Below are 26,558 nucleotides of genomic sequence, written 5' to 3' on the forward strand. Positions count from 1 at the left end.
GACCCCTGCTTCCATCCGTCCCCTTATCTCAGAGGCACAACAAGCTTGGAACATCCTGCTCTCTGGGAAACCGCTGAGATCATGAGATCGCAAACAACAGCTCGGAGGGGAAGTCAGTGCAGGAGAGACCCGGGATCACCCCCCACCTTGAGAGGCTGGAGGGGTTGGAGGAGCTCAACGTCTCTCATCCAGCCACTGCCCAGGCCCGCTGCGGCTTTGCTGGCATCTCTGATCCTCCCTGCACCACACAGCCAGCTTGGAGCTACAGTTCTAAGCCCGGTTTAACCTCTCAATGTCTGTCTAGCAAGCAAGCCCTCTCAGGGCCACCGGACAACGCTCTTCCTCCTCTTCGAGGTCTTCCCCATCCCAGCAGGGATTCTGTCTCTCCAGAGCTTCCGTAACTAACTGTGGCACCCCTGGCGGTTATGACACAGCCCCTGCAGGTCTAGAACTGTCCCACTGTACGTCAGTAACTACCCCCCCACTCCCGCTATACTGTAACCACCTTAACGTCTGGGTGGTCTTCATTTTCCCAGGGTGAGTGGCAACTTAAGATAGATTTGATAGTGAGATGGCAGATGAGAAAAGACTCTCTGACGCTGGCATGAGTCTGCCCACCCAGGAGAGATTTCACTCTGGGTTTACCAACTTACTACCCCCTCCAAAGAGGAGCCCTTGATTTTCTGTGAACGCCGAGCCAGCAGTAGTGAGCAGCCCTCTGTCCACAGAAATCACTCTCCCTCAGTAGGGATGAGGCCTCTGGCCAGAGGACAAGGTTCCGAGAAGGGCCCGGGTGAGGGGGGAGCCTCGGCCGACGATGAGTCCTGTCCCAGGCCAGCAGCATGGAGGTCAGTAGGTGGTAGGAATCAGAGGAATGGTATCAGGGACAGTGACAAGGAGAGAACTGGCCACGGGTGCTGGGAGGGGATGTCCTTGGTGACATGTGACGCAAGACCCAGTGACAATTCTGACAGGTGATCAGGAAGACTGCGGGTGTCAGGAGGGCCCACAGTGGACAGAGGTCCTGAGTACTAAGGGTCACTGTTCTCACTGGGCTGGATCCCGACAATGGGGCAGGAAGGATGGGGCAAGAATGAGGGGCACCCCCTCCCTACCCCTGGAAACCCACAACAAAGGACTAGGAACCCCATTATTGGAACGAGGCATGAGCTGGGGTTGGGGGCCACCCAAGGTTGACAGTACTGGGAGCTGAAAGCCAGAGGTCCTATGGCCACAGGGAGCCTGTAGATGGGGGTGAAGAGGCTCTGTCCACAGCAGGTCACTCAGAACAATCAGAGGAAAAAACTGAATGGCAGGGGCTGGAAGAAAGGGGAGGGAAGGCCAGGAGCTCGGGGAGGAAGTGGCCTAGGGAGAAGTTCCACTGTCAAAGAGGCTCCAGGGGCACGACTGGTCCTTGTCTGGGCAGGTTATAGGGGAGGGGCCTGAGCCAGCCCCGCCCCTGGGAAGCCAGCCTGGCTCTGCTCCAGGGCGGTTCAGCCACTGGCCCTTCATCACCTCCCACTGTCTGCACAATGCCCGGGCATTTATCCCCATCTCAGAGCAAACAAAGATCCCAAGTCTCGGAGAAGGGCAGCCACATATACAGGCTGAGCAAGCTGTAGAGCCCCAGCACTCAAGAGGCGCCACGCACATCACGGTCACACCATTGACGTGCACGTTTGTCATGACAAATTTTCCAGCAGGTAATGGTCCAAAGCCCTGTGGAAGGGCCACCCTTTGCTTATTTGCACAGAGGCTCAAAGGGAGTAAGTGGTAGTGAGTCGAGGTTGAGCAGTGTATACAAGGTGACCAAGGAGAGGAGGAGTGGAGGTAGGAAGCCACCCTCTGCAGCTCCCTTGGGAACCAGCTCTGCAGAGCTCTCCCTGAAACCCACCTCTGCCCTCTGGGACGATCCCAAACCCAGCTCGGCTCCCTGAGATTCCTTTCTCCTCTCTCTCTGGGGCCCATCCCCTAGGCCAAGCCTTCTTCTCCTTCAGGAAATCCTCCCATCCCTGCAGCCCCCAAGACCTCCCTTTCTTTTTCTTTTTGGCCCCGCTGAATGGCACGTGGGATCTTAGTTCCCTGACCAGGGATCGAACCCATGACCCCTGTATTAGCAGTGCAGTCTTAACCACTTGACCACCGGGGAAGTCCCAGGACCTCCCTATCTTCACTGCTTCTGCACAGACTCTTGGTACCCACCAAGCCACTTGACCTGGAAAGAAGCCAGGGTCAAGAGGGAGACAGACCTGGCTCTGCCACTTGGGTAAGTTACCACTGAGCCTTGGTTTCCTCCCCTGTAAAAAGGGAATGACATCCGTACTCTGGAGGGTTGATGTTAAGTGAAGTGATGTACATCAAGCAGTACACAGTAGGTGCATAATAAGGGGCAGTTAGTTCACCAGGCTGTGGACTCCTTCCACGCAGGGACGGCTGAGGTATCTGTGCACCCTGGCCCACAGCCCTTGGAGGACCGTGCTGCTCAGACACGGTGTGAGGAGCAGAAGCCGGTGTGGACGTGGTGGGATGCAGGGAGGCCTCAGGGCCACCAGTGGACAAGGACGTCATCCAACCCTGGGTTTATCCTCAGGCGAAGCCTGGGGACCCCTGGGAACCAAGGGAAGGAACTCCCATTGTGACACTCCAGCCCCTTCCCTTCTGAGTCTAGCAGCCACCTGAGAGCAGGACAAAGGTCAGGTGATTCCCGACCGGCTACAGAGGCACAGGGAAGTGGCTGAGAGCAGCTGGGGAAGGGGATGAATGAGCTCTGCCTGCGGATGGGCAGGCGACTCCCTCCCTGTACCACAGGGGTGGCTGTGGGGGAGAATCCCAGAGGCCCCGGCCCCATCTTGTCTCCTCCACTCTTGCCCCCGCCCTCCCTCTGTCCCAGACCTGGCAGCAGTGCGCCAATTTTTCCTGCTGGTTGTCACGTATTCTCCTCATCCCTCTTATCTCTGTCCCGCCTGCAGCCTTCTGCATTCAGAGGAGACCGTGCGTGTGGAAACAGCTTATTAGCAGCTGGGCTCACAGGGTCACACAGCACTGCAGCCACAGACCCCAGCCCGTGCAGGACGTGTGGGCGCAGGCCATGCTGCTGCCGGGTGCTGCCCGCCCCAGACTGTGCCCTGGGCCAGAACACACACAGACACTGCTATGGGTGCACCCTTGGAGTCCCCTAGGGTCTGGGGCACCTCCAGATAGAACCTGGAGCCTGAAATCTGCAACAGGATGGCACCGGAGTGGGAGCCGCCTCCCTGCCCTTGGTACCACCATGGACTTCAGGCTTACACTGGGAGGCAGAGCTGTCTGGCAGAACTCCTATTCCCTGTGTGTCCCTTGGGACAGAGACTGCCTCTGTGGCCCCCAGGACAGGAGCGCCCCTGCTTTGGCTCCCACGGCTCCAGGGATGGGTATTCCTGTCTCCATGCTGCTTGGCCCTCCTGTGGGCTGAGAGTTCTTCCTTCTGAGACAGTGGCCGGACAGGGGCAGGGCAGAGTCCTGTAACACTGGGTGAGAGTCCCAGACAGGCTGCCTACTCAATGGTAGCCTTGGAGAAGACACTGCTTTATCCTCCCCGAGCACCAACTTCCCGTTCTGTAAAATGGGGATGGCAGTGTTGGACAGAAGTGCGTGGCGATGGCAGGGTGTCAGGAGTTGCTTTTCTTGCCTCCATCCCTCCTGAAGTCTGCTCCTCAGCTGCTGCCCTGCCGCTGGTTCTCTGATACCACCCAGAACAAGTCTAGCCAAAGGGCAGGAACACTGGGGTCAAATGACCAGGGCACGGGACAATATAATCAAGAGCTGGGTTTTCATTCCCCGCCCTCCTACTGCTAGCTGTGTGGCCGTGGGCCAATTGCTCAGAACCTCACTCAATCCCCAGCTTCCTCCTCTATTCCTGAAGATGACATCACTTCTACCTCACGGGAGGGCTGCCAGGCCTGAATGTGACTACAGATGTAAGCTGTAAGTCGCCAAATCCACGATCGTTCCTATAATTATCATTTCGTGTCTGACAGCCCTTTAATTACGTGAAGACAGTGATCAAGTCTTCCCCGCCCCCTGCTCTACATCAAATTTCCCCAGCTGCTGAGGACAGCCAAGCAGATCACCCCTTCCCCGCCCAGGGCCATGGTCAGGGGGACGCAGAGGTCAGGCTCAGTTCTGCAGGTTGCAATCCTAGGAGCCGGCCCAGATGAAGGAAGAAGACCCTGGCCTGACCCAGCAGCTGCCCCATCTGGGCTCACAGCACCGGCAGACAGCAAGAGCATTTCATGAAGCTCTTGGGGGGTCACTCCTAGCAGCCCTCTCCCCCCTAGATCGCACCTCATCCTCTCCCCAGCTCTGCAAAGCAGCAGGAATAGTCAGAGGAAACCAGGGCTCGGGGAGGGGAAGTGGGCTGCCCAAGGTCACAAGGGGCAAATGTGAGCCATAATTCACACCCAGGTCTGCGTGCCTCTAGCTTCTTCAACTATCCCAAAGCAACAAGAAGCAGGACCTGTAATTATCCTTGTCTGACCAAGGAGGAAAGTCACAGGCAGTGCCCGAGGAGGAGCCTTGGAATTTCAGCATTAGAAAAGATTTCAGAGATCATCCTGCCTCATCCACTAAAGGTCCGATTAAGAACAGGAGAAACTGAGATCCAAAGACAGGGAATGGCCTGGGAGGATGGACACGGGATGAATGCCAATTTGTACACAGAAAGGTCGGAGAATTCAACAGATGATATCGGGACATCTGGACATCCTTGGGTGTGTGTGTGTGTGTATATATACATATATATAATTAGACCCCTACCTTATACCTCACACCAAACTACATTCCAGCATCTCCCTCCACATCCGAGCCACCACTCTCTTGCAATCATTCTACACACATACTGAGCCCTGGACACTGGAAGATAAAGCCTGGACTCCACGCTGAGCAACCTGCACAGAAGGCTGACCAGCCAGGAGGCAACTTGAGTCCTAGAAACCAGTATGGTGAATGGAGCAAGGGCTGCTACAGAGCACACTGCCAGTTATGGGGGCAGGGAGGGTCTGGAGGGCTTCCTGGAGGAAGAGATGCTTATAGCAAAGCTGAAAGGAATGGGCTTTTTGGAATGACTAAGGGAGGGTGTGGAAGGTGCAAAGGCACAGAACCTGGCGGCTTTTGTTTGGAATAACTGGCTTCTGGCAGGTTTATAAAAGCTTTGTCAGGACTTCCCTGATGGTCCTGTGGCTAAGACTCCGAGTTCCTATTGCAGGGTGCCCAGGTTAGATCCCAGGTTGGGGAACTAGATCCCAGATGCCACAGCTAAGAGGTCACAAGCTGCAACTAAAGATACCATGTGCTGCAACTAAATAAATAAACAAATATTGGCATAGCCAAATAAATAAATATTGAAAAAAATTACTAAAAATCAAAATGAAATTTCAAAAAGTTTCCTCTATATAAGAGTATTAACTTTCGTATAGATTATCTATTTTTTCTTATTTTATTAGTTGACTTTAATTTTAGTTTTCATGCATTTTATATAAAAAATTAAATTTTTATGCAGTCAAATCTATACCTCTTTTCCTTTATAGGCTTTTGCCTTTGGTATCGTATTTAGGGAAAGTGGCTTGTGATTATATATTTAGCTCGTATTTTACACTGATAATTTCTCATTGTTGGCACTTAAATCTGTAGTTCACCTGTCCATCTATATAGCTCCGTATGTGTGTATACATGTGTGGAGAGAGGTTTGAAAGCCTTTCCTCTAAAGCATGAAGATGAGAATTTCTTTTACTTTCTATCTTTCTGAGTTGTTTGAATTTTCTCAACAAATATGTTCTTCCTAAATAGGAAGAAAAAAAAAAAGAGAGAGCTTAAAAAAAGAAAAAAACACATTTTAATCCATCTGGAATTTCTTTTGATTTGAGGTAAGAGGCAGGGATCTAATTTTACTTTCACCAAATGGATACTTCAGCTGTCCCTGTTCGGTTTGTCATATCTTCAATAATTTCCACGATCGTCTACCACACAGCACACTCTCAGATGTGTGTGGGCTGTTTCTAGGTTTTCTAGTCTGTGTTCCCGTGTGCTGGTTCCGCCTGGCACGGCTCCTTCCGCGCGGCTGAGCTCTGCTCCCGGTGCCACTCCTGTGGTCCCGCCTCCGCTTCCAGACAGAGTCCAGCTGTGTCCTTAGGACTACGCATCCCTGTGCAGAGGCTGGACAGCGACTGAGGGGCGCCTCCTTGCCGAGTCCGTCCACCTGCAGGCTACACCTGGGGCACGCCAGCTCCTCCCATCATCAGCCCATTTCATCCTCATCAAGTTCCTAATGGGGAGATGGGTTAATGTCAGCTGGGAAGGGTGTGGGGAGCTCCCAGGAGAGAGAGCTGGGCAGCCCTGGCAGGATTATTCTGGCTCTGACCCAGGAGATTTGGGGGAGGGGGGCAGCCTGCGGAGGGTTGAGCTGGATGGCAGCATTAGGGCGAAGAAGGGAAAGGGATTAAAATCCCCACCCCCAGCCAGCTCCTGACAGTGTAAGAGGCTGGATTTATCTTTCTGGCTACAGAGAGCTGGGCAATTAGGCCTCTGCCCTCACTTCTGCCGGGGAGCACTCAGAGTGGCTCATTAGGCAGGAGAATGAAACCCGGCTCAGCCTGGAGCGCCCGCTCCCTCCCGACCATCCTGGGGGGTTGCATCCACCGGTGCGGAGACAGGAGAGCAAGAGCTGGGGGCCCTTCGGAGGGATTATCCCTACGCCCGGCAGAGGGCGCTGCCGAGGCCACAGGGTGGTGCGTGTCCAAAGCCTCATGCGGATGCCCATCACCTCCCACCCCATCCATGCTCCTTAGGCACTCAAGGTGGTCACGGAGGTCATGAACAAGAGCTTAACTGTCTCCCCTGGAGTGCGGCATGGCTACACCAGGCACCCCTTCAGTGTGGTTTAGGGAGAGCGGACGGTGTGTGAGATGGAGGGTGGGGTGGTTCCCGAAGGCCAGAAACAGCCTGGCTTTAATTACAGCGATAAATCCTCAGCTCCCTGCACTGCAACAGCCTCCGCCAGCCTCTCCTCTCTCTCTCTCATGGATGCAATAATATCATAGCCCATTTTCTTATCCTCATGGCAACCCTGGAAGGTTCACAGGATTAAATGGGTTTTATCATCTCCAGTTTAGAACTGGGAGAGCTGAAGCTCAGAGGGCTCCTTTCTGAGCTGCTGAGTCCCTTTCCCCCAAAGCACTGGAGAAGGGAACAGCCATCCCTTTAAAAGTTCGTAGGGAGGACACGTTTTCCCCCATTGGAACAGTGGTCTGTCCTGTTCAGGTATCTGCTATTTAACTTTAAGGGCCCGTGGGGCATGGGTTTGTACCTCCACCTAATTCACAAACAAGCTGAGGCCCAGAAGGGGTCTGCCTTTGCCTCAGGTCACTCACTATCTTGCTGGAGAACGCAGGGTAGAGTTCAGGCTGCAGCCCCTTAGCCAGGTGCATCTGGCTGACTCTAATCACACCCCTGAGCCCATTCCCAAGGCTGCTTCCTCCAGGGAGCCCACCTTGATTCCTGAGTGAGAGCCATTCTTCCTTGCCCTGTATGCCTGTCAGAGGCCCACAGTGGGTAATAGGACAGGAAGGCATGGAGCTGGGAAACTCACCCCCTCCTCCTACCTACTGGCAGAGCCTGACCCCAGCCCCAAGGGTGGCCTAGAAGGTCCCTTGGCTGGGTTAGCACTGGTCCCTGCCAGCCACAGCCAGGGGCCCTGGAACGCAGTGTGTACCCGCATTCTCCAGACCACCCAATGCTCCTTGGGGTGCTCACTCGCACTCATTGGGGATCTAGCTTGCCCACCCTAACTGGTTTCCTCACTAGCTCTTCAACTACCCTGCTCAGTCATCCTCCCCCTTCGTGCCCAAGGCCCTCCTCTGGGAGAAAACAGTCACCACCCACCTGGGCGGCCAGGGCCCCAGGTGCTGCTGCGGGAGTCCAGGGGAAGGGGAGAGGAAGGGAACGAGGCCTGACTCCTTTGTTTGAAGTGGAGACTTCTTAGAGGAAGAGACACTTGCGATGAGCTTTGAGGGACAGAGAACAGAGAGAAGGCGTTCCAGGCAAGGGGGACAGTGGAGCAGAGGGCAGTACTGGAGCGGGTGAGGGAGACCACCCTGGGTGTGCGGCGAAAGGGGCCGATGGATTCTGCCTCCGCGGGTGTCTTCCTGCCACGGTCGGGGGCTCCCATCGGAAGAGGTAGGCAGTGGCAGGCCTGGGAAGGGGATTTATTTTGTCTGGTTCTTCCCCTGCTATACTATTCCTGGACTCTACTGAGACCACGGCCCCTCTCATGCACCCCTGGGCATAGCGTGGACTCCTGACCCCAGGAACGGCCTCATCCAGCCAGGTAGAAATCATGAGATGACGGGAGGCATCATCAAAACTCTCTTTTGCAGCCAGTCAGCTGATGACACTGTCTAGGTGTGTCTAGAATCCCTCCCTTAGCTGCTTCTTTGTGGACCCTTCCCCCTAGTTGAGGCCTCAGCCTTCTCTCTGGCTCTCTGCCCTCCCCACCTCCACTCAAGGTCCCTCAGCACTTCTCCGTGATGGAACCAGAGTGGTCCTTGCACAGTCTGAGTCCGGCTGGGCCCCCACCTCCCAGGATGGAGTGCAGGCTCAGGTCCCCTTGGCCATGCGCCTCCCCTACTCACATCGAGAGCTGCACTAGGCCAAATCACTTTCAGTTCCCAAACACAAGACACTCAGCTGCAGTAACAAGCAGCTGCCCTGCCTTCCCCACGCTGGCACGACATGACAGCTGACTCTCTCTGACACCAGCTCAGACCAGCTTTCCTGCTAAGGATCACCCTGGGTGGTCTGGACGTCAGTTCTGGTCTGCTCCCCACCCACCCGGGAGCCCTTTCGGGGAGGGGAGGCACCAGATTTGATATACTTAGGGCAGGTGTCAGGACAGGTTCGTTGATTGACCAGTGCATCCCAGACAAGATTGGAGTGAACAGGGGAGAAGGCACAGGACTGGGGCAGCAAGCAGGTGCAGTGCAAGTCGTGCCTTCAACTCCTTGGCTTGAATCAATCACTTCCTCTTCCTGGAGCCCCATCCATACAATGGAGGAGGTCAAACAAGCTTGAAACACCCTTGAAAAGGCAAATGCAGACGTGCAGGAGCGTTGACTGTCACTGTCTGTCTCCTTCAATGTCTCAGACTGGAAGTTCCTCCAGGCCTCTGACCTATATCCCTCTTGCGACAGTGAATCTGGTCTTGACAACTGTGCTGCCTCCCGCAGAGGCAGAGTCTTCAGGGGGCCCTGTGGGGATGGCCTGAGAACCGTCTTCTGTCCTATCCCGTCTTAATTGGCAATATTAGAGTAATGAGTCACAGACAACAACCAATTAATTACCCCAGTTATAAAAAGCTCCTGCTTCCCCTTCCTAGCTGTCGAGTGAGCTGGCCTCCTGCTGCCAGGCTCCTCCACTCCCTCGGTGTTGGCAGGAGGGAGATGTCATTTCACCTCTCTGGTCCTCAGTTTCCTGTTTCCTTATTTGTCAAGTGTGTGTCCTGGGGGGAGGGTTGCAGGAGGTGGGAATGTGGAAGAGCGGCAGGAAGGAAGAACAGCCTGGATGGAGAGGATGGGGCGCCTTCCCAGGCTCCCAGCCCCCTCCTCCATCTCCAGGATCTATTCCAATACCACAAGGTCAGCTGTTAACCAGGGAAGCACTGAGGGTGCCTAGCCTGGCATTCAAGCCACTCTTCAACTTGTCCCAAATGCTCCTGGTCCTGCTCGTTCTATCAGGCAACCTCCCAAGTCCTCTCCATTCCCCTTCTTCCCCTTGAGGGAGGAAAGGAACAGGCCGAGCTGACTCCATCTTGAAAAAGAAGGAAACTCCACCTTGCACTTTCAGTGAGCTTGGGACCATGTGCCTGGGAGCCATGGGGATAACATACCTATGGCCGACTGGCCTCCCGGACTGATCAACACCAGATTCCATATCAAGATTTCCCGTCGCCAAAAAGAACATAATAAACCCCTATGTAGTCAATCACCTTTGTAATCTTTATGGCTCCCATTGGTGTAGGCTACAATGTATAATCAGCTGACCCTTCTGATTGTGAATCATGGCTGTAACCTGATTGTTATCTCCCTTTAACACTTTCCAGCCTAGGTTTAAGGAATCTGGGGATGTGGGCTTGAGCAGTACACTTAAGGTATATAAGGTTTTCAACAAAAGTAGGTTGGGCTCCCTGGCTAAAGAGGAAACTCTGCCTCGGACCCGCCAGTATAATAGACTGCACTCCACTATCCATGTTGTCCTTCTGAGTGAGTTTGTTTCCCGGAGCGTTTGGCTATAACATCCTTGCAAGCTCTCCTTTAAACACACCCAGACTCAAAACATGCCTGTCTTCCTGGCAGCCTCCAACTTCTTGAGACCCTTGCTGCAAATCTATCATGGACTCCAGGTGGGACAGGGCTTCAAGCCTTGATTTCTCCATCCATAATCAGGGCACAACAATTAAACATGCCCCACGGGGTGTTTGCCATGCCCCACGATCAACAGGGCCATGCCTGTAAGAAGTCATCCGCTGCGTGCACACAACACATGCTTGACAAACATTGAGTGTTGCTCTGACACTTCATTCCCAGTCTGAGTACGAGGGCTTCTGTGACTCACCACCTGTCTGTCACCTCATCTCACAGATGAGGCCCAAGATGTCCAGCTCCACCAAGGAACCTGACCCTAGGTTTCCGTGACTTGGAGACACAAGAGGCTCCCCCAAGAGGTCCTGAGCGGGGAAACAGGGGTGGGGGGTGGTAAGGGATGCCCAAAGGAGGAGGGAAAGGTGGGGATGAGGCCCGAAGCTGGACCCCCATCCCCTGGCCGAGGCCTCTCCTCCATGCCCTAGACCCCAGGGGTTCTGCTTCAACCCCCAGCCCGCACTCCCAGGGCTCACTCTGGGCCTCCAGCTGTTCAACAAAACTTCTTTTGTTGAACAGGTTACAGCTTTTGTTGAAGGTTACAGCTTCTCTGCACCAGCCTGACTCTGAGACACTGGTCCTTCACTGCATCAGGCCAGGAGCCCATCGCAGTCCTGGGGAGGGCTGAGGAGAAGAGAGAAGACAGTGGGCTGAGGTGGGGACCCAGGAAGTGGACGGGGACGCAGGAGCTGACTGGGGAGGGCTGGGGTGGGTGGGGAGGCTCGGGTTGCCTGAGGTGAGCCCAGCCCTTTTTGCAGAGGCCCTGCTACCTGGAGCTGCTGCAAACCCTCTCCCCTCTCACCGCCAAGCTGGCTCTTGGCCTACAGCCTCCTGCCATTGCCCCATACTTGGCACCCAAGCCTTGGCATCTTTGGAGCCTACACTGCTTGGGCCCTCAGTCAGCTCAAAACTGGCCTCACCCACCACTTCCCCCAGTCTGGGCCCTGCCAAGACCCATCACTTCCTGACTCCGCAGCCTATGACTGGCTGGCCCTGGGCCCACCAAGAGGTGTGAGGTGCCCCAGGAGAGTGGCTTCCTCCAGTGTCTGATGGCCAAGCGCTTCCTTCTTAGGAGGCCAGCCATCCTTCTCCTCCCTTCCTCAGCCTCAGCTGTCTTCCCACCCCACCCCAGCCCCACCAAGAGTGCTCAACCCACACCGTGAGGACCAGATCTGAGCTCTGCCCCTCACCAGCTCTGCGACCTTGGCCTGGTCACAACATCCCTGGCTGTTGCCCTAGGTGGGAAGTGGTAGCGATGACATCTAGCTCACGGGCTCAGGAGCAACAGGGGTGGCTGCGTGTCCAAGCTCAGCTTAGCACCCGGCACACAGACACACCTGGGTGCTGGCAAACTGCGAGCCCCTGCCTTCCTGACACGTGGAGGCCCTGCTGTCTTCCATCCACCACCTCAGAAAGAACAGAGCTCGGAGCAAAGCAGAGAAGACGGCCGGGCTGCCCTGGGCAGGGCCCTCCTCTCCCTCGCCTCAGTTGGGTGTACTGTCTCCTGTGTGCTGGAGTGGGGACATGGCAGTGAATCAGGCCAGGTGCTCACCAGGTGGTACCTGCTTCTCACCATTTGAGGGTGATGAGCCCAGGTTCCTGTGTCAGTCTAGCACTGAGTCCCCTCGTCCCTTCCATCACAGGCAGGGAAGGAAGGCGGACAGGCAGACAAGCTTCTCCAGCCTCCACATGCAGGGAGCCCAGCGATGCTTGGCCTCTGACCTCCGCCCCTGGTCACTCCAGCCAGTTTTGGGACTGGCTGGATTTGGAGACTGGCCTCTTTGTTCAGACAAGCAGGAGGGAGGAGAAAGTTGTTTTTCAGGCAGCAAAGCTCTTAGATAAACGCCATTTATCTCTCCGTCCCCTCCTGAAGGAATTGGGTTCCTTCAGAGACGAAACTAGATCCACTGGCTGACAGTGCCCCAGGGACGGAAGTGCAGTGTGGGGTCTGGCTTGGGGAGCCGGACACTGAGGGAGGCTTTCTGTATCCAGCCCTGGCAGGCGTGTGGCTCAGGTGACTGGGCCCTGGTGCCAGGCCATGGCCCTGCCAGTTCCCAGGCTCCTGATGGCCTGGCCCAGCTCCCCACCCTCTCCTCTGGCTACCTGCCTGGCCGCCAGGAAGCTGAGAACTTCTGCTCACCTGGGGGGACACCTCCCTCTAGGAGCAGCCCACCCAGCCCAGGGCTCCATGAGCAACGCAGCCCCCACACTGTCGGGGGGAGTCAACAACAAGCTACACCCATGAGAGGATGGCCCATCTAGTCAGGTAGATTTGGGAATTTCCACAGGCCCACTTTACAGAAGGAGAGACTGAAACCAGAAGCCCACAGGCAGAGTGAAGAGCTGAGGCCCCTCCCCCAGACCCCGCCCCCTTGTCCTTTGGCCCCTCCCCCAGCACAGCTCACCGGAGTGGTGTCATCGTGGGAACGCTGGTAGCGCTTCCAGCGGCAGCCGTAGATGCCGGTGAGGCAGGAGAGGCAGAGCTGCGGCTCATAGTACTGCAGGGGCTGGTGTCTCACCATGCTCGTGCCCGCGGCCCTGACGCCCTGCCCTCAGGCGCCCATGGAGGCCCCCAGCTGGTCCTGTGGGAGGAAGCACAGGTCTGTGAGGCTGGGCAGGGCTGGGGACTCAGTCCCCACACAGCAAGTGTCACTGTAGCCCAGGTCAGGGAGGGTCAGCCTCCGCTCAGAGCCCTGGTGGGTCCTTGTCTCACTTGGAGTCAGAGACCCATCCTTCGCAGTCCCCTGCCACCCACCCATGACCTAACCAACCAACAAAAATCCCCTAACCCATTAGCTGTCACTCTCCTACTCCCACGCCCTGGCAACCTAATCTACTTTCTGTCTCCATGGATTTGCCCATTCTGGACATTTCACATAAACTGAATCATATGATATATGGCCTTGTATGTTTTGCTTTTTTCACTCAATGTTTTCAAGGTTCATCCATGTTATAGCATGAATCAGTACTATATTTCTTATGACTGGGAACTATCTAGTTGTATAGATAGACCGCTTTATCCATTTATCAGTTGATAGACACTTGGGTTGTTACCACTTTTTGGTTGACATGAAAACTCTGCTATGAACACATTTTTGTGTGAATGTATATTTTTATTTCTCTTGAGTACATACTTTGGGATGGGGTGGCTAAGTCAGATGATAACTCTATGTTTAACTTTTTGAAGAACTGCCAACAGCTGTTTTTCAAAGCTGCTGTATGATTTTACATTCTCAGAGTACGGTCATTATCATCCCCATTTTACAGGTGAGAATTCTCAAGCACAGAAAGGTCTAGCCATTTGCCAAAGGTCACACAGCAGAGTCCAACAGTCTGGCTTTAACTTGAGGGCTAGAAAACTAAGTGAAAGTGTGAGTCACTTAGTTGTGTCCAACTCTTTGTGACCCCACGGACTGTAGAGCCCACCAGCCTCCTCTGTCCATGGACTTCTCCAGGCAAGAATACTGGAGTGGGCTGCCATTTCCTTCTCCAACTCATGACCAAATCCAACCAGCCACACATTTTTACACAGCCCACAAGTTAAGAGTGGTTTTCACATTTTTTAATAGTTGGGAGGAAAAAAACCAAAACAAAAATATATTTTAATCTGCGAAAATTATACAAGAGTCAAATTTCAGAGTCCATAAATAAAATGTTTTATTGGACAGCACTCTTCCTTCATTTATGTATTGTCTACGGCTGCTTTGAGTATAACTGCAGAGTTACGACAGACACCACAGGGCCCACAAAGCCTAAAGTAGTTACTGTCCGGCCCTGTACAGACAGAGCCTGCTGACCCTGCTGCCACAGGGCAGTGGCTCATGACCCGGGATCATAAGTGCAGCATGTGGTGGAGAGAGGAAAGGGAGCTGTGGGCACTTAATAGGGACAGGAAGGTCAGGGCACGCTTCCCAGAGACGGCGCTGAGCGGCGGCCTGCAGGATGAGCTCCCTCTCTGACTCCCCAGGGGCTGCAGCACAGGGGCACTGGGCTTCAGACCCACCAATGACTTCCACGTCTGGGCCTTACTCAGGGCCTCTGCCCACCACCCCACCCCACCCCAACTCCCCACGTGCTAACCTCATCACATGGATTACAGCCTCCACTGCGAGTGCAGGGATGTATTAGGAGCTTGCTGGGAATATTGACTGACCCGCAGCCGCCTAAGTGCTGGGAACTGTCTGGTGCAGCCTGTGCCCATGTCTCCCTGGGGAGGCATGTGGACACAGAACAGATGCTGGGGGCTCTCTGAGCTGAGCTGAGTCGAGGGCTCGGGGCAACAGTATTGGATGGGGATGCTGCTGCAGTCAGCTTAGCTCCCATGGGGTTGGGGAGGCCGGAGGTGGGTCAGCAGGTAAGAGACCCTCTCATTTTTCCTTTATTCCTCTCTAGAAGGAGTGTGTCAGGGTGGGAATTCCCTGGTGGTCCACTGGTTAGGACTTGATGCTTTCACTGCCAAGGGCCTGGGTTCAATCCCTGATGGAGGAACTAAGATCCCACAAGCCATGCAGTGCAACCAAAAATAATAATAGTAATAATAAAAAATAGGAGTGTGTACTCATATACAGACTCCCACATCCACAGCTGTCCAGTGGGGGTAAAAGAGCAAAATCCATAGCCAGGGAACCACATCTTACCCTGTGTACCCCCAAATGAGGACCTCTACTGTCAGGCTGGCCATCACACTTCCCCAGGAATGGGGGAGGCCGCTGGTATATGTAGAAAGAGGACTGGATTTACCCTGCCCTGGCCAATGACTTGCCCTGTAGCCAGAGCCACTCAGGGCTCTTCCCTAAGCCTTGGTTGCAGCTTTTGTCTTGACTTCCAAAAAAAGGTCAGATGCCTGGGGGGTGAGGGAGGGCCGGTGGCGGGGGGTGGGGGCACACGGCTGCAATGACAGAGGTACAGCAGGTGGGCATTTTGCACACAGGAGCCCTGCCATGACATTCCTTTCCCAGGACCCCCCTGACCCCGGGACAGATTCCCACGTGTCCTCTGCTCCCCCACCCCCCACGGCTGAGGATTACAACCCACCCAGGAATGGAATTTCCATTTCAAGTCTGGAAAAGAGGGAAATAGAACTGCCTGCACCAAGGTCTCAGCCCAGGACTTGGCTGACCGGGGCTCTTGGAACTGTTCCCCTCTCACCCCCCACCTGCCATGAATTTTCATTCTATTCATAACTGCAGGTGTATCTCTGAGAGGCAAACTTCTTTTTCCTTTGCACATTTTCCTGGGGCCATCAAGATCGCCAGCGGCTCCTTGCTCTCTCCAGGGGGGCCACCCAGACCCACATTGGCACAGTGACCACCTCACCACCCCTAACGTGTCTCTAACATCCCTCAAGGCCTTTTTCTCACCAGTCCTTTGGCCGCTGCCCAGGTTTCATCTATCCCCTGGGAGGGGACTCCCTGCGGTAGGCCTGGCCTGGCCAATCTAAGTTCTCACCTTCAGCCAGAGAGCTTCCTAAGACAAATGACCAGGATCTGGCTCCTCCAGCCTCACCATTCCAGAACTTGCTGTCCCTTCATCTGGCTAATGCCTCCTGACCCTTCGAGTCTCCGCTCAGATGTTACCTCCTCTGGGGAGCCTTCCCTGAGACCCAGGTTGGGTGAGAGGGCTCCAGGAGTCCCTCCTCCCTCCTGGGCTGCCTGTGGGGGCACAGATGACATGCCTGCCTCCCCCAGGGAACAACCTGAGTTACTCCCATTTCCCCAGTGGCTAGCACAAGGCAGTCCTGGGGGCTTCCTGGACTGTACTTCTGAAAAGGACCGGAAGTTCTGCTAACAGAGACATGCTGCCCAGACCCTGAGTGGTTGGGACAAGTTCCCAGAGACCAGATTCTCCGCACTGTCCCACTCCTGCCGAGACTAATGGCATCACTTTGTATCTGTTGGTTCTCCAAGCCACCCTCAGGGTTGCTGCTACCAGCTAAGTTCCAAAGAAATCTCCAGCCTGGAGCCCTGACTCTGGGACAAGAGAAAGCCCTCACCTCTTAACCTGAACTTCCACAGTGTCCTGATCGCACAGGGAAGGGAGTCAGGAGGGAGATGGAGTGAGTGTCTGCTATGGAGTGGGTGAAGAATGTTGAGGGTAGGCATATCTCCAGGGGCCTCACCCATCCTTATACCCTGGGAATGCACCTCACCCACTCCTTGGCTCTTCATCCCTGCCCCCCGACTGGCCGGTTGCCAGGCCCTCACCGCCTCCAGACCCCGCTGCCTCTGGTCCCAGGCCTGCTCGCTCTCCTGACAGTGGTAAAAGTCTCAAGCCAGGTGTCAGTGCCTGGCTATCAGCCTGGTCTCCTTCTACTGACATGCTGTGTGACCTTGGAGACTTATTTTACCTATCTGAGGAATGGGCACTAGATCAGTTCAGTTCAGTTCAGTCGCTCAGTCGTGTCCGACTGTCCGTGACCCTATGAATCACAGCACGCCAGGCCTCCCTGTCCATCACCAACTCCCGGAGTACACTCAAACTCATGTCCACAAAGTCGGTGATGCCATCCAGCCATCTCATTCTCTGTCGTCCCCTTCTCCTCCCGCCCCCAACCTTTCCCAGCATCAGAGTCTTTTCCAGTGAGTCAACTTGTCGCATGAGGTGGCCAAAGTATTGCAGTTTCAGCTTTAGCATCAGTCCCTCCTAGATAGAACAGCACAAAAAGAACCCAAGGTTACAATAAAAAGGAATAAGACACTGATACATGCTATTAATACAATGTGACTATTAATGCTATTAATACAATCTTAGAAACATTATGCTAAAGTGAAAGAAGCTAGTTATGGAAGGTAGAGGGGGTGGTTTGCAGGGCACCATGCTGACCATTGTATCTGTGTCATCTTCTGATGACAACTGTCCAAAGTAGAGCTTGACAGTCTTCTTTTACAGGTTAGAAATATGGGTCCCAGGTGAATGGAGGAATAGGGTTCATCCCGATAATGGAATATAACCCAGCAGTAAAAATAAATGCGGGAGACCCGGGTTTGATCCCTGGGTTGGGAAGATCTCCTGGAGAAAGGAATGACTACCCACTCCAGTATTCTTGCCTGGAGAATTTCATGGACAGAGGAGCCTGGTGGGCTACAGTCCACAGGGTCCAAAAGAGTCAGACATGACTGAGCGCTTTCACTTTTCACAAAAGGAAATGAGCTATCAAGCCATAAAAATACATGCTGCTGCTGCTAAGTCACTTCAGTCATGTCCGACTCTGTGCGACCCCATAGACGGCAGCCCATCAGGCTCCCCCATCCCTGGGATTCTCCAGGCAAGAACACTGGAGTGGGTTGCCATTTCCTCCTCCAATGCATGAAAGTGAAAAGTGAAAGTGAAGTCGCTCAGTCGTGTCCGACCCTCAGCGACCCCATGGACTGTAGCCTTCCAGGCTTCTCTGTCCAAGGGATTCTCCAGGCAAGAGTACCGAAAGGACCTTAAAAGCATAATGCTCAGTGACAAAAATCAATGAGAGAAGGCTACATACTGTATGTTTTCAACCATATGACATTCAAGGGAAGGTAAAACCATGGAAGTGGTAAATGGATTAGTGGTTGCCAGGGGTTGGAAGTAGAGTGCACAGGTAGATTTTTAGAGCAGTGAAACTATTTTGTATGATACTATAAGGATGGATACATGTCATTACACATTTGTCAAACCACACAGAACATATAACACAAAGAGTGAACCCTAATGTAGACTGTGGACTTCAGTTAATAATATGGCATCAACACTGGCTCACCAGTCATAGCAAATGAACCCCCCTAAGATATTAACACAGGGAAAACTGTGGGGTAGGGGAAAGAGAGGATGTAGGAACTCTGCATTTTCTAATCAATTTTTACAAACTCTCACCAGGGATTCCCTGATGGCTCAGATGGTAAAGAGTCTGCCTGCAATGTGGGAGATCTGGGTTCAATCCCTGGGTCAGGAAGATCCCCTGGAGAAGGAAATGGCAATCCACTCCAGTATTCTTTCATTCTAATAGATATGAAATAAGTAAATAATATTAATAAAATAAAAATTCGCACCAAAAAAATCATCTAATAATTAAATATCTATACATGCTAAGTTGCTTCAGTCTTGTCTGACTCTTAGCAACCCTATGGACTGTAGCCCACCAGGCAAGAACACTGGTGTGGGTTGCCCTGCCCTTCTCCAGGGGATCTTCCCAACCCAGGGATTGAACCTGCGTCTCCTGTGCCTCCTGCATTGCAGGGGGATTCTTTACCGCTGAGCCACAGGGGAAGTCCAGTAATTAAACATATATGTATTTAATTTAAATATCTATATCGATTGATCGATAGATAGCTAGATCAATAAATCTAGTCCTAAGAGATTACATGATTCAACCGAGACCAAACAGCTAACAGTGGAGAAGACAGCATTTGCAGCCAGGACTGCCAAGTCTAAAGCCCCGTCTTTCCAAGGCACCAGCCCTAGATAGAGGGTCTGTCTGTCCTCATTTCTACCGCCCTCTGTCTATGACAGCCACAGCATGTGTCACTGAAAATTGCACCTCAAAGGGCCAAGTTCAATGTTTTGATTGGCACCGGGCAACAGGGGCACAGAGCAGGGCCAAGAACTCTGGGGAGGAGAGAGGACTCCCCCACCCCACCCCCTCCACGGGCTCAGGGCCGGGGGAGGCAGAGAGCTGACCTCCCCCTCCAGCAGCCTTCCAGGCCTCCGGGGGAGGCATACACATGGAGAAGGAACCATCAACCCTTCTCCTTGGCTATGGCTGCCCTCGCTGAGTGTCAACCCCAGCCCAGCCCCAAGGCTGGTGGGCGGAGACTGAGCTCAGTCACCAGCAGGCTGGGTGACCTCCACAAGCCTCTGACCTCAGCTTTCCTGTCTGTATCAGGGGAGGGTCTAAACCACATCCGATGATCTCTAAGGGCCTTTTTAACACTCAGCTTCTAAAACCTTTTAACCACCTGCTCTCTCCTCGTTCTCAGGAGATAAGCAGAGATGGGGTTGCTCCAGGAGGATGGAAGGACAAATTCCCCAGTCCTTGTCTGGTCTGATGGGGAAGAGCCTCCTCCAACCCCAGGAATCACGGCTGAAGTCAGGAGCCCGCCCCTGACTGCAGCAGTCAAGATCAGGATGAAAGCTGCAGGCAGGCCTGTTGACAGGGTGAGAAGCCTGGTCATCCAGGGCCCCATCTCTGCCCAGGGGCCACCACCATCTTCAACAGGAACCCAGGTATAGGTAGTCATGGCCTGGATAACTCACGACCCCACACCTTAGAGTGAAACCCAAGGGGTAAACGGCACAAGGCCGTGGGGACTCCTCCCTATAGTGCTTGGGGAACATGGCCATGGAGCAAGACCAGGGCCTCCCTGTGGTCCTTCCTCGTTGCATGCCCATCCCCTGTTCCCAATGCAGCTGTACCTGGGAAGCCGCCTTAACTCAGGGCCACTCCGTCCATCTGCTCACCTCAGTGCAGCAGCCCCTCCTCCAGGGACCCAGCCCTGCCAGGTCAGGGTCTCTTCTGGACCCACAACTCCTGTGCTTCCTCCAGTAGCACTGCAGGGCAGCTTCCTGGAGAGGGTGGATGTCGATATAACTCAGAAGTAAGGGTTGGGGTCTTGCTAGGACAGCACAGGGAAAGCGTGGTGGCAGGGAGGGTGAGCAGGGCCTCTCCCAGGACTGAGGGCTCCACCAGGAAGTTAAGCCCCATGTCGGTTCCATCTAGTGGTGACCATGGGGTCTGCTGCCAACAGTAGCCTCCCAGGTTTCTGGGGACCTAGGTGGGCAGCAGCAAGGCATCCCCAGGCAGCTTACCAGCTGGGCTGTTACTCCAAACAGCCCACCAAACCCACAGAACAAGTCCCCGGCCACAGAGCTGCGGCTCGAGATGGGGGAGCCGAGCAGATTCCAGGCTCCTTCCCACTACTCTCCTGGGCTTAGCTTTTGAGGAATGCTCAATGTCACTATATTCCCCATTGCCTGGGCCTCGTCAGATGGCTTAAACTGAGAGATATGGGCTGCCACATCTCACTGTGTGGCCCTGGGTAAGTCACTCTATTTCTCTGGGCCTCAGAGAAAGCTCTAGATTCTAATGAAATCAGCAAAGAGGCAGACAGGGCAGGAAGGAAGTCTGTCACTGAAGCAGCTGCCATTGCGGAGGGGCGGAGGAAGGAGGGCCGGGGAAGGAGACTTGGTGGGCCAGCATACTCCCGCCCCCCGACTCCACCCTGGTCATGGCCACTCATTCTTCGGGGGAAAAGCTACTGGTGGCTTACGCTGGGGCTCAACAGGAGCTATCAAAGAATCAACCATGCCCTAATTAGGGTCACTATTAATCTCTTTTCACCGTGGTGCCAGGGCCTCTTGTTTACCCAACACTTTGTCCCAGAAGATTTCTGATGGCTCTTCCTCCGGGGGAATTTCCAGCAGGCTGGCTTCATCCCAAATGTGGGTCCTTCTGCCCCACCTGTAGGGAGTGCTCCCTGCTTCTCCTCCCAGAAGAGCTGGCTTCTGAACCACAGCCTCTGGAATTATCTGTTCCATACCCAAGGCTCTCCAGCTCATGCGCTAAATGTTTCAGAAGCCTCTGCAATGCTGGGACCCAAGAGAGACGCACAGAGAATCAGAGGTGGCTCCTCCTTTCAAGGCGACAACCTCATCAGAGCAACAGCAGCTACGATTACAACCACACGCACAGCGCTTTACAGAGAACAAAGTCTCCACACACATCATCTCACTGAAGCATGGCCTCAACTCCACACGCAAATACCAGATCCCCATTTTATGGACGAGGAAGTTGAGGCTGCTAGAGGGTAGAACAGGTTTGCTGAGCTGCATCCTTGTTTGAGGCCCTTGGGGGACTGACCTGCATGCTTGGGGCCTGGTGGGCCAGCAGTCCCCTGTCATGGCTGTTCATTCTTTGGGGGAGAAGCTTAGGATAGCTGAATGGGGGCCAAGCTCAGGACCTTGCCCAGGACCCTTGGGTTCACTTTGCACAGAAGGGACCTCTCCTTGGGTCTGTCCCCAGATCAGGGCTGTGGGCTGGGCTGAGCAGTCACCAGGAACAGCCCCCACACTCTCTAACCAGGGTCTTAGAATCGCCTCCCCCAAGGCTCGTACAATCACAGAATCCTGGTGCAATCCAACAGGGATCTCAAAACTAGCCCTGGATTTCAGACTATGACAGTCATCAAATGTTAGCACCAGGGAAGACCTGGAGCTATTCCCTCTGGCCTTCCATCCCTGCAGAAATCCCCGGTACAGCTGGTGGTGGTTCCCCAGCAGATTGGCCTGCATAGGCTTGCATATGCCTCTAGACAGGCCCCTCCCTCCCTGGAGGGCCGAAAGTTTCCTCTTTAAACCAGAACAGAAGGTAGGCCCTCTTGAGAGGGGCAGCCTGCCCCCAGCCACCCGCTCCCACAGCAGCACTGACAGTTCCCCAGGAGCAGGCAGAGTGAGCACGGGGCCAGCCTGGGGCCTGGTGAGGCAAGAGACTTCCCCAGTCTCTCCTTCCTCCCCGGTGGAAGCCCCAGTCCCTCCCAGGCGCCCAGTGATTCAGTCACAGGAACCAGGCTGGCTTTTTCCGATGCCTCTCCCTGGGTCTCTGGAAGGAGGGAGCCCTGAACAGGAGGAGGGCAGGCGGAAGCGGAGTCTGGCAGAGACAGGCCCTGAGCAAACTTGTCTCTGCCCGGTTTTTGCTCCCTGAGGGAATGGTGAGCCATGATTTATTTTATTTATTTATGTAAAATAGCAGAGTTATTATACAAACAGGCTTCCGACGCAGGCCCTGGGGATGGGAGGAGAAGCAAGTCCTGCCATTTTAGGAATCTCTCGCGCTTCCTTCCCCTCACACCTACCTGCCTTGCCTCACCTGCCCCTGCACCTCCTCACAAGCAGCACAGCACCTCGCAGTCTCCCCCGCTCCCCCAGGCCCCCCCAGGCCTTCGCTGATGCTGGGCCCTCTGCCAGGAGTGCCCTCCTGCCCCCGCCCCAAATTCCATCCATCTGAACAAATGCACCTGGCCAAAGCCCCCTGCAGAAGCCCACTGCTTCCTCCTTTGTCCTTCTATCACCAGGCAGAGCTCTTGAGACGTGATCACAGGCCTCTGTGCACGGTAATTATCTGTTTCCGTGGCTGCCTGGCCTGCCAGGCCGAGAGCCTCCCCAGGTGGAGATTTCTCATCCATCTGGCCCAGCTTTCCTGAAGAGTCTGCAGATGATATCTGTGACCCTGCAGGTGACAGGGACACGAGCTCCCCCAGGCCCCCGTCCCTGCTAGAGGAATCACTGCACAGCGGACCCGTGTTCTTGCACGAGGTCAGCACCAAGGAAGCTCCCGTTTGCACTGGTTAAATGTGCAAACGAAGGAAGGAAGGACCATATCGGAGCCTCTTAAAGCACCCAACCGCAGAGCCACTTCTGAGCCTGCTCCCAATTCTGCCTCTGAATAATAATTAGCCTTTTCCCTATTTACAGAAAAAATTAAGTTGCTAAAAAAAGTCTCAAGTATTCTCTCCCACAGTTTTTTCTGAACCCTCTGCTATGTGTTCCAGGTCTAGTACAAGACGACCTCAGGCTTAGCACAGAATACTGATTTCCTCACTGCCACCTGCATCTCTCCTCATCACAGCCTCCAAGAGGACCACAAGCTGGGCTACTTCCAGGCAAGTCTGAGAACCTGGGGCCTAAGCTTCTCTTCTCACTCTTTCAGACAGCCAGGTTTCCTTTCTGACCTTGCTCAAGTGCTGAGGAGGAAAGCCCTAGGGGTTGGCTGGCCCAGGAAACCTTGATGGTTCATGCTCCTTCCATGATTCAGGCCTCTAATTCCACCATTTACCATTCATTCCTTCGGCTGACGCATCACTTTCTCCAGGATTCGTTCTTAAAAATACAAATCTCCCCTGGAAATGGGAATCCGTCAAAACTCTAAACTGAAAGTCAAGGAAACTCAGTTTAATGCCTGGCTCTAGAGAGGCAGTAAATCCTAAGGGTTAGGAATGTGCATCCAGAGCCAGCCTGCCGAGTTTGGAACCCCGTTCTACCACTTACTAACTCAGCAGGCTCCTTAATGCCTCTACACCTCAGTCTCCTTATCTCCGAAATGGAGATAATAGCACCAGCCTCATGGGCTGTTGTGAGGACTAAATGAGCTAATACCTATAAGGTGCTTTAGGTAAGTATCTAGTCCACTGCAGAAAGCAAGAGATACTCAGAGTAATTTTTTTTTCTTTCTTGCCTGTAAAATGGAATAATAACCCTTATTTCCTCTTCTCCCATGAACTGCAGCTTACGACTCCCATGAGAGTGAACCTCATTCTGGAACCCAGTGGGCTGTTCTCTGAAGCTTGCCTCCAACTCCTTTCTCCCTGCCTCCTTCCTTGCTTTTCCTTTACCTGGAAGAAGGTACCAGCAGCTATGAGCTAGGCTCCTGGGGGAGGGGGGTCTTGTCCATGGAGGTGGTGATGTCACTTCAGTGGGAGAGCTGAGGGGACAAACGCATCAGATCACACATAAGTCCATGCTGCCTCTCCCCTCCCCCGGGCCCTTAGTGAGCCCCCACTCTGCGTCCACCCTGTGCTGGGTATGGGGACCAGGGATGGGCTGCATCCAGTTCCCATTCTAGGGAAGCTGCCAAGTGGGTGGGGGAGCCCATGTGATCTGGTGGTGGTCTGTGAGATCCCACACAAGCACCTCCACACGTGCTGCCCACGAACCAGCCCTAACCCAGTACAGCCTGCTCCCTGAACCACTCTTGCCCCCACCAGGACCCACAGAAACATGATATAAGGCCCAGCCACTCTGGGGTGAAACCTGGGGTTGTGTCTGGCTCCTGGGAGGCAGAGGCCCGTTCATGCTGCCCAGAGACCTGCTTCTTTGGAGGCAGACGCCAAACCAGCTGTTCTAAAGCAGCCGCTGAGGGAGGGCTGGGTGGGCTGGAGGCGGGATCTGAAGCACCGCAATTACGCAGCTGACTTCTGACTCATGCACCGCTTCCCCCATCACCAGCTCCTTCAGCCCTCCTGCCCAGGAACTGGGAGGGGAGATGACTTGGTACTGACAGGCCATGGAGAGGGGAGAAGGGGTGCTGGGTCAGCACTGCAGGCTTTGGAGGATGCTGCCACACTGCCAGGTACAGGACACTGAGGCTGGTGGGGCCAGAGGTCTGCCTATGTCACCCAGAGAGTCAGAGCCAGAGCCAGGGTGGGACCCAGGGCAGGGGCGGCTCAAGCTGGTGTCCAGCCCAATACTAAGCCGACATGAGGAGCTTCTCCAACCCAATCAGGGCCTGGAGCCACATACCAGCTAGAAGCACTGCCAAGACTCAGCCTTGGACAGGCTGGGGGACAGAACTGGGCTCATAGACAGCTTTGAAATGACATCCAGCTACTGAGAGATGGACTCCTGGTGTGTCCCCAGTCCTGCCTCCACCTCCAGCCCCCAGGTTTCTCAAGAGCTCTGAGTGCACTGCAATTTACAGTTTATAAAACACTTATTTTCTTCATCTCTCACAATGATCCTAAGGCCTAAGTGACAGAGGGATATAAATAGAGAGGGCTTCTCAAACAAATCACCTAGGGATCTTGTTGAAAGGCAGTCCAACTCAGTAGCTCTAGGCTGGGGGCTGAGATTCTACTCCTTTTTTATTTTGTTTAAATAAGCTCTTAGGTGATGCTGATGCCGCAGGGACCACAATTTAAGTAGCAAGAACATAGTTGTTAACGGCACACACGGTGGGGTCAGACTGCTTGAGTTAAAATCTTGGCTCTTTCTGTGTGACCTTGGGCAAGTTACTTAACATCTCTGGGCCTCAATCTCCTTATGTATAAAATGATAATCATCATAATAAAACCTACCCCATAGGGTTGATGTGAGGATTAAATTATGTAAATTGCTTAAAGTGATGATTATCATTTCAAATTTTAAAATGGAGGTTCTGAGAGATGAACACACTCAGCAAGGTGGCAGAGGGAGGATTCAATACCTGTATCTCTTAAATATAAATCCTGCAATAACAATTTGCCACAACATGTCACAGCCAGCAAGCCCTCCACCATCAGACAGACGTGGATATTGAAGTCTGGAGAGCAGCCAGGAATTGGCAAGGTCACCAGATAGTTGGTTCGGAAATTCAAGTCCATGACCCCCGACCTACTGCTCTTTCCATCACACCTCACTGGCCTGCAAGGCAGAGAAAGTATCCCAAGTTCCCCCTGTGGGGGTCCCAGCTCCACTGGGCAGCGGGCACCTGGAAACCTGATGTGTGTGGGAGAAGCTGCATGTGGAGGCTGCCCTCGTGCCCACGGAAGCCTGAGTTGTCCCGCACTCTCTGAGCCCTGCCTGCCAGGCTGGACGAGAATGGTCTAGCATCCCCCTTCCGTCACCCATCTTCTACATCCATTCTGTGGCACTGCTTCATTTCAGGGTCACCCAGCTCAGGTAGCAGGCAAGGGAGTGGGCAGGCCAGGCCCATCTCCACCCCCACCTTGGCTTCCCAGCATGGGGCCAGCGGGAGCCTGTGAGTCACTTGAAGGAAGTGCCTGGCCCCAAACAGGAAGTGGCTCTTCTAGCAGAACCCTCATCCCCAACAGGAGCTCCCCAGGGCAGGTGCTGATGAAGGAAGACTCTCCCCGGGCAGAGTCTGATGAAGGAAGGGAAGCTGACTGGGACAAAGCGACACCTATTCAGATCTTACCTGAGACTCAAATGCAACACCCATTGTCTGCACTGGGAAACCCGGTCAGAGAGCTTCTCTGCTGCGTTATATTATGAACACCAGTGTGCCTCTCTGAGGCTAAATTCCCTCACCTGGAGGATCACAGGGTTGTACTGCAAGACCGCTATGGCCTGATATTCTACTGCTATGGCCTGATATTCTACAATGAAATGAAGGATCGGAGGATGTAAATATAGGTTTTAAATAAATGAACAAAAGTTTATATGAAAGAGATGAAATAGTGGATGCCAATACCTAGACTTAAGCTCCAGTTGTAGTGTAAGCACTGTCATTTATCTATCGTTAGCACAGGGCATAGATCTCATTGGCAAGAAGACGTCCGCTGTATCACCCTTAGGCGCAAGGAAGAACGGTCATTGCCTTGAGTCCCACACATCACAAACACATGCTTACAAATATATTACAGAACATACAGG

At 53.9% G+C, this 26,558-nt stretch overlaps 1 protein-coding gene across 4 annotated transcripts in view; it reads right to left on the minus strand.

The window, feature by feature from the left end:
• GDPD5 (glycerophosphodiester phosphodiesterase domain containing 5) overlaps positions 1 to 26,558 on the minus strand; it is an 86,779-nt gene that overhangs the window by 27,654 nt on the left and 32,567 nt on the right. For 3 of the 4 annotated variants that reach the window (XM_055423697.2, XM_055423694.2, XM_088843193.1), the window contains one exon: positions 12,851 to 13,027. In XM_055423697.2, the coding sequence (XP_055279672.2) occupies positions 12,851 to 12,967 (117 nt within the window). In that variant the 5' untranslated portion in view covers positions 12,968 to 13,027. Of the gene's footprint in view, positions 1 to 12,850; positions 13,028 to 23,800; positions 23,890 to 26,558 lie in introns of all 4 variants that reach the window. The other variant, XM_055423696.2, reaches the window with a different exon arrangement.

This window comes from Moschus berezovskii, chromosome 14 (genome assembly GCF_049115385.1).
Source record: "Moschus berezovskii isolate FMDL1 chromosome 14, NW_MosBer_1.0, whole genome shotgun sequence".
NCBI lineage: Eukaryota > Metazoa > Chordata > Mammalia > Artiodactyla > Moschidae > Moschus > Moschus berezovskii.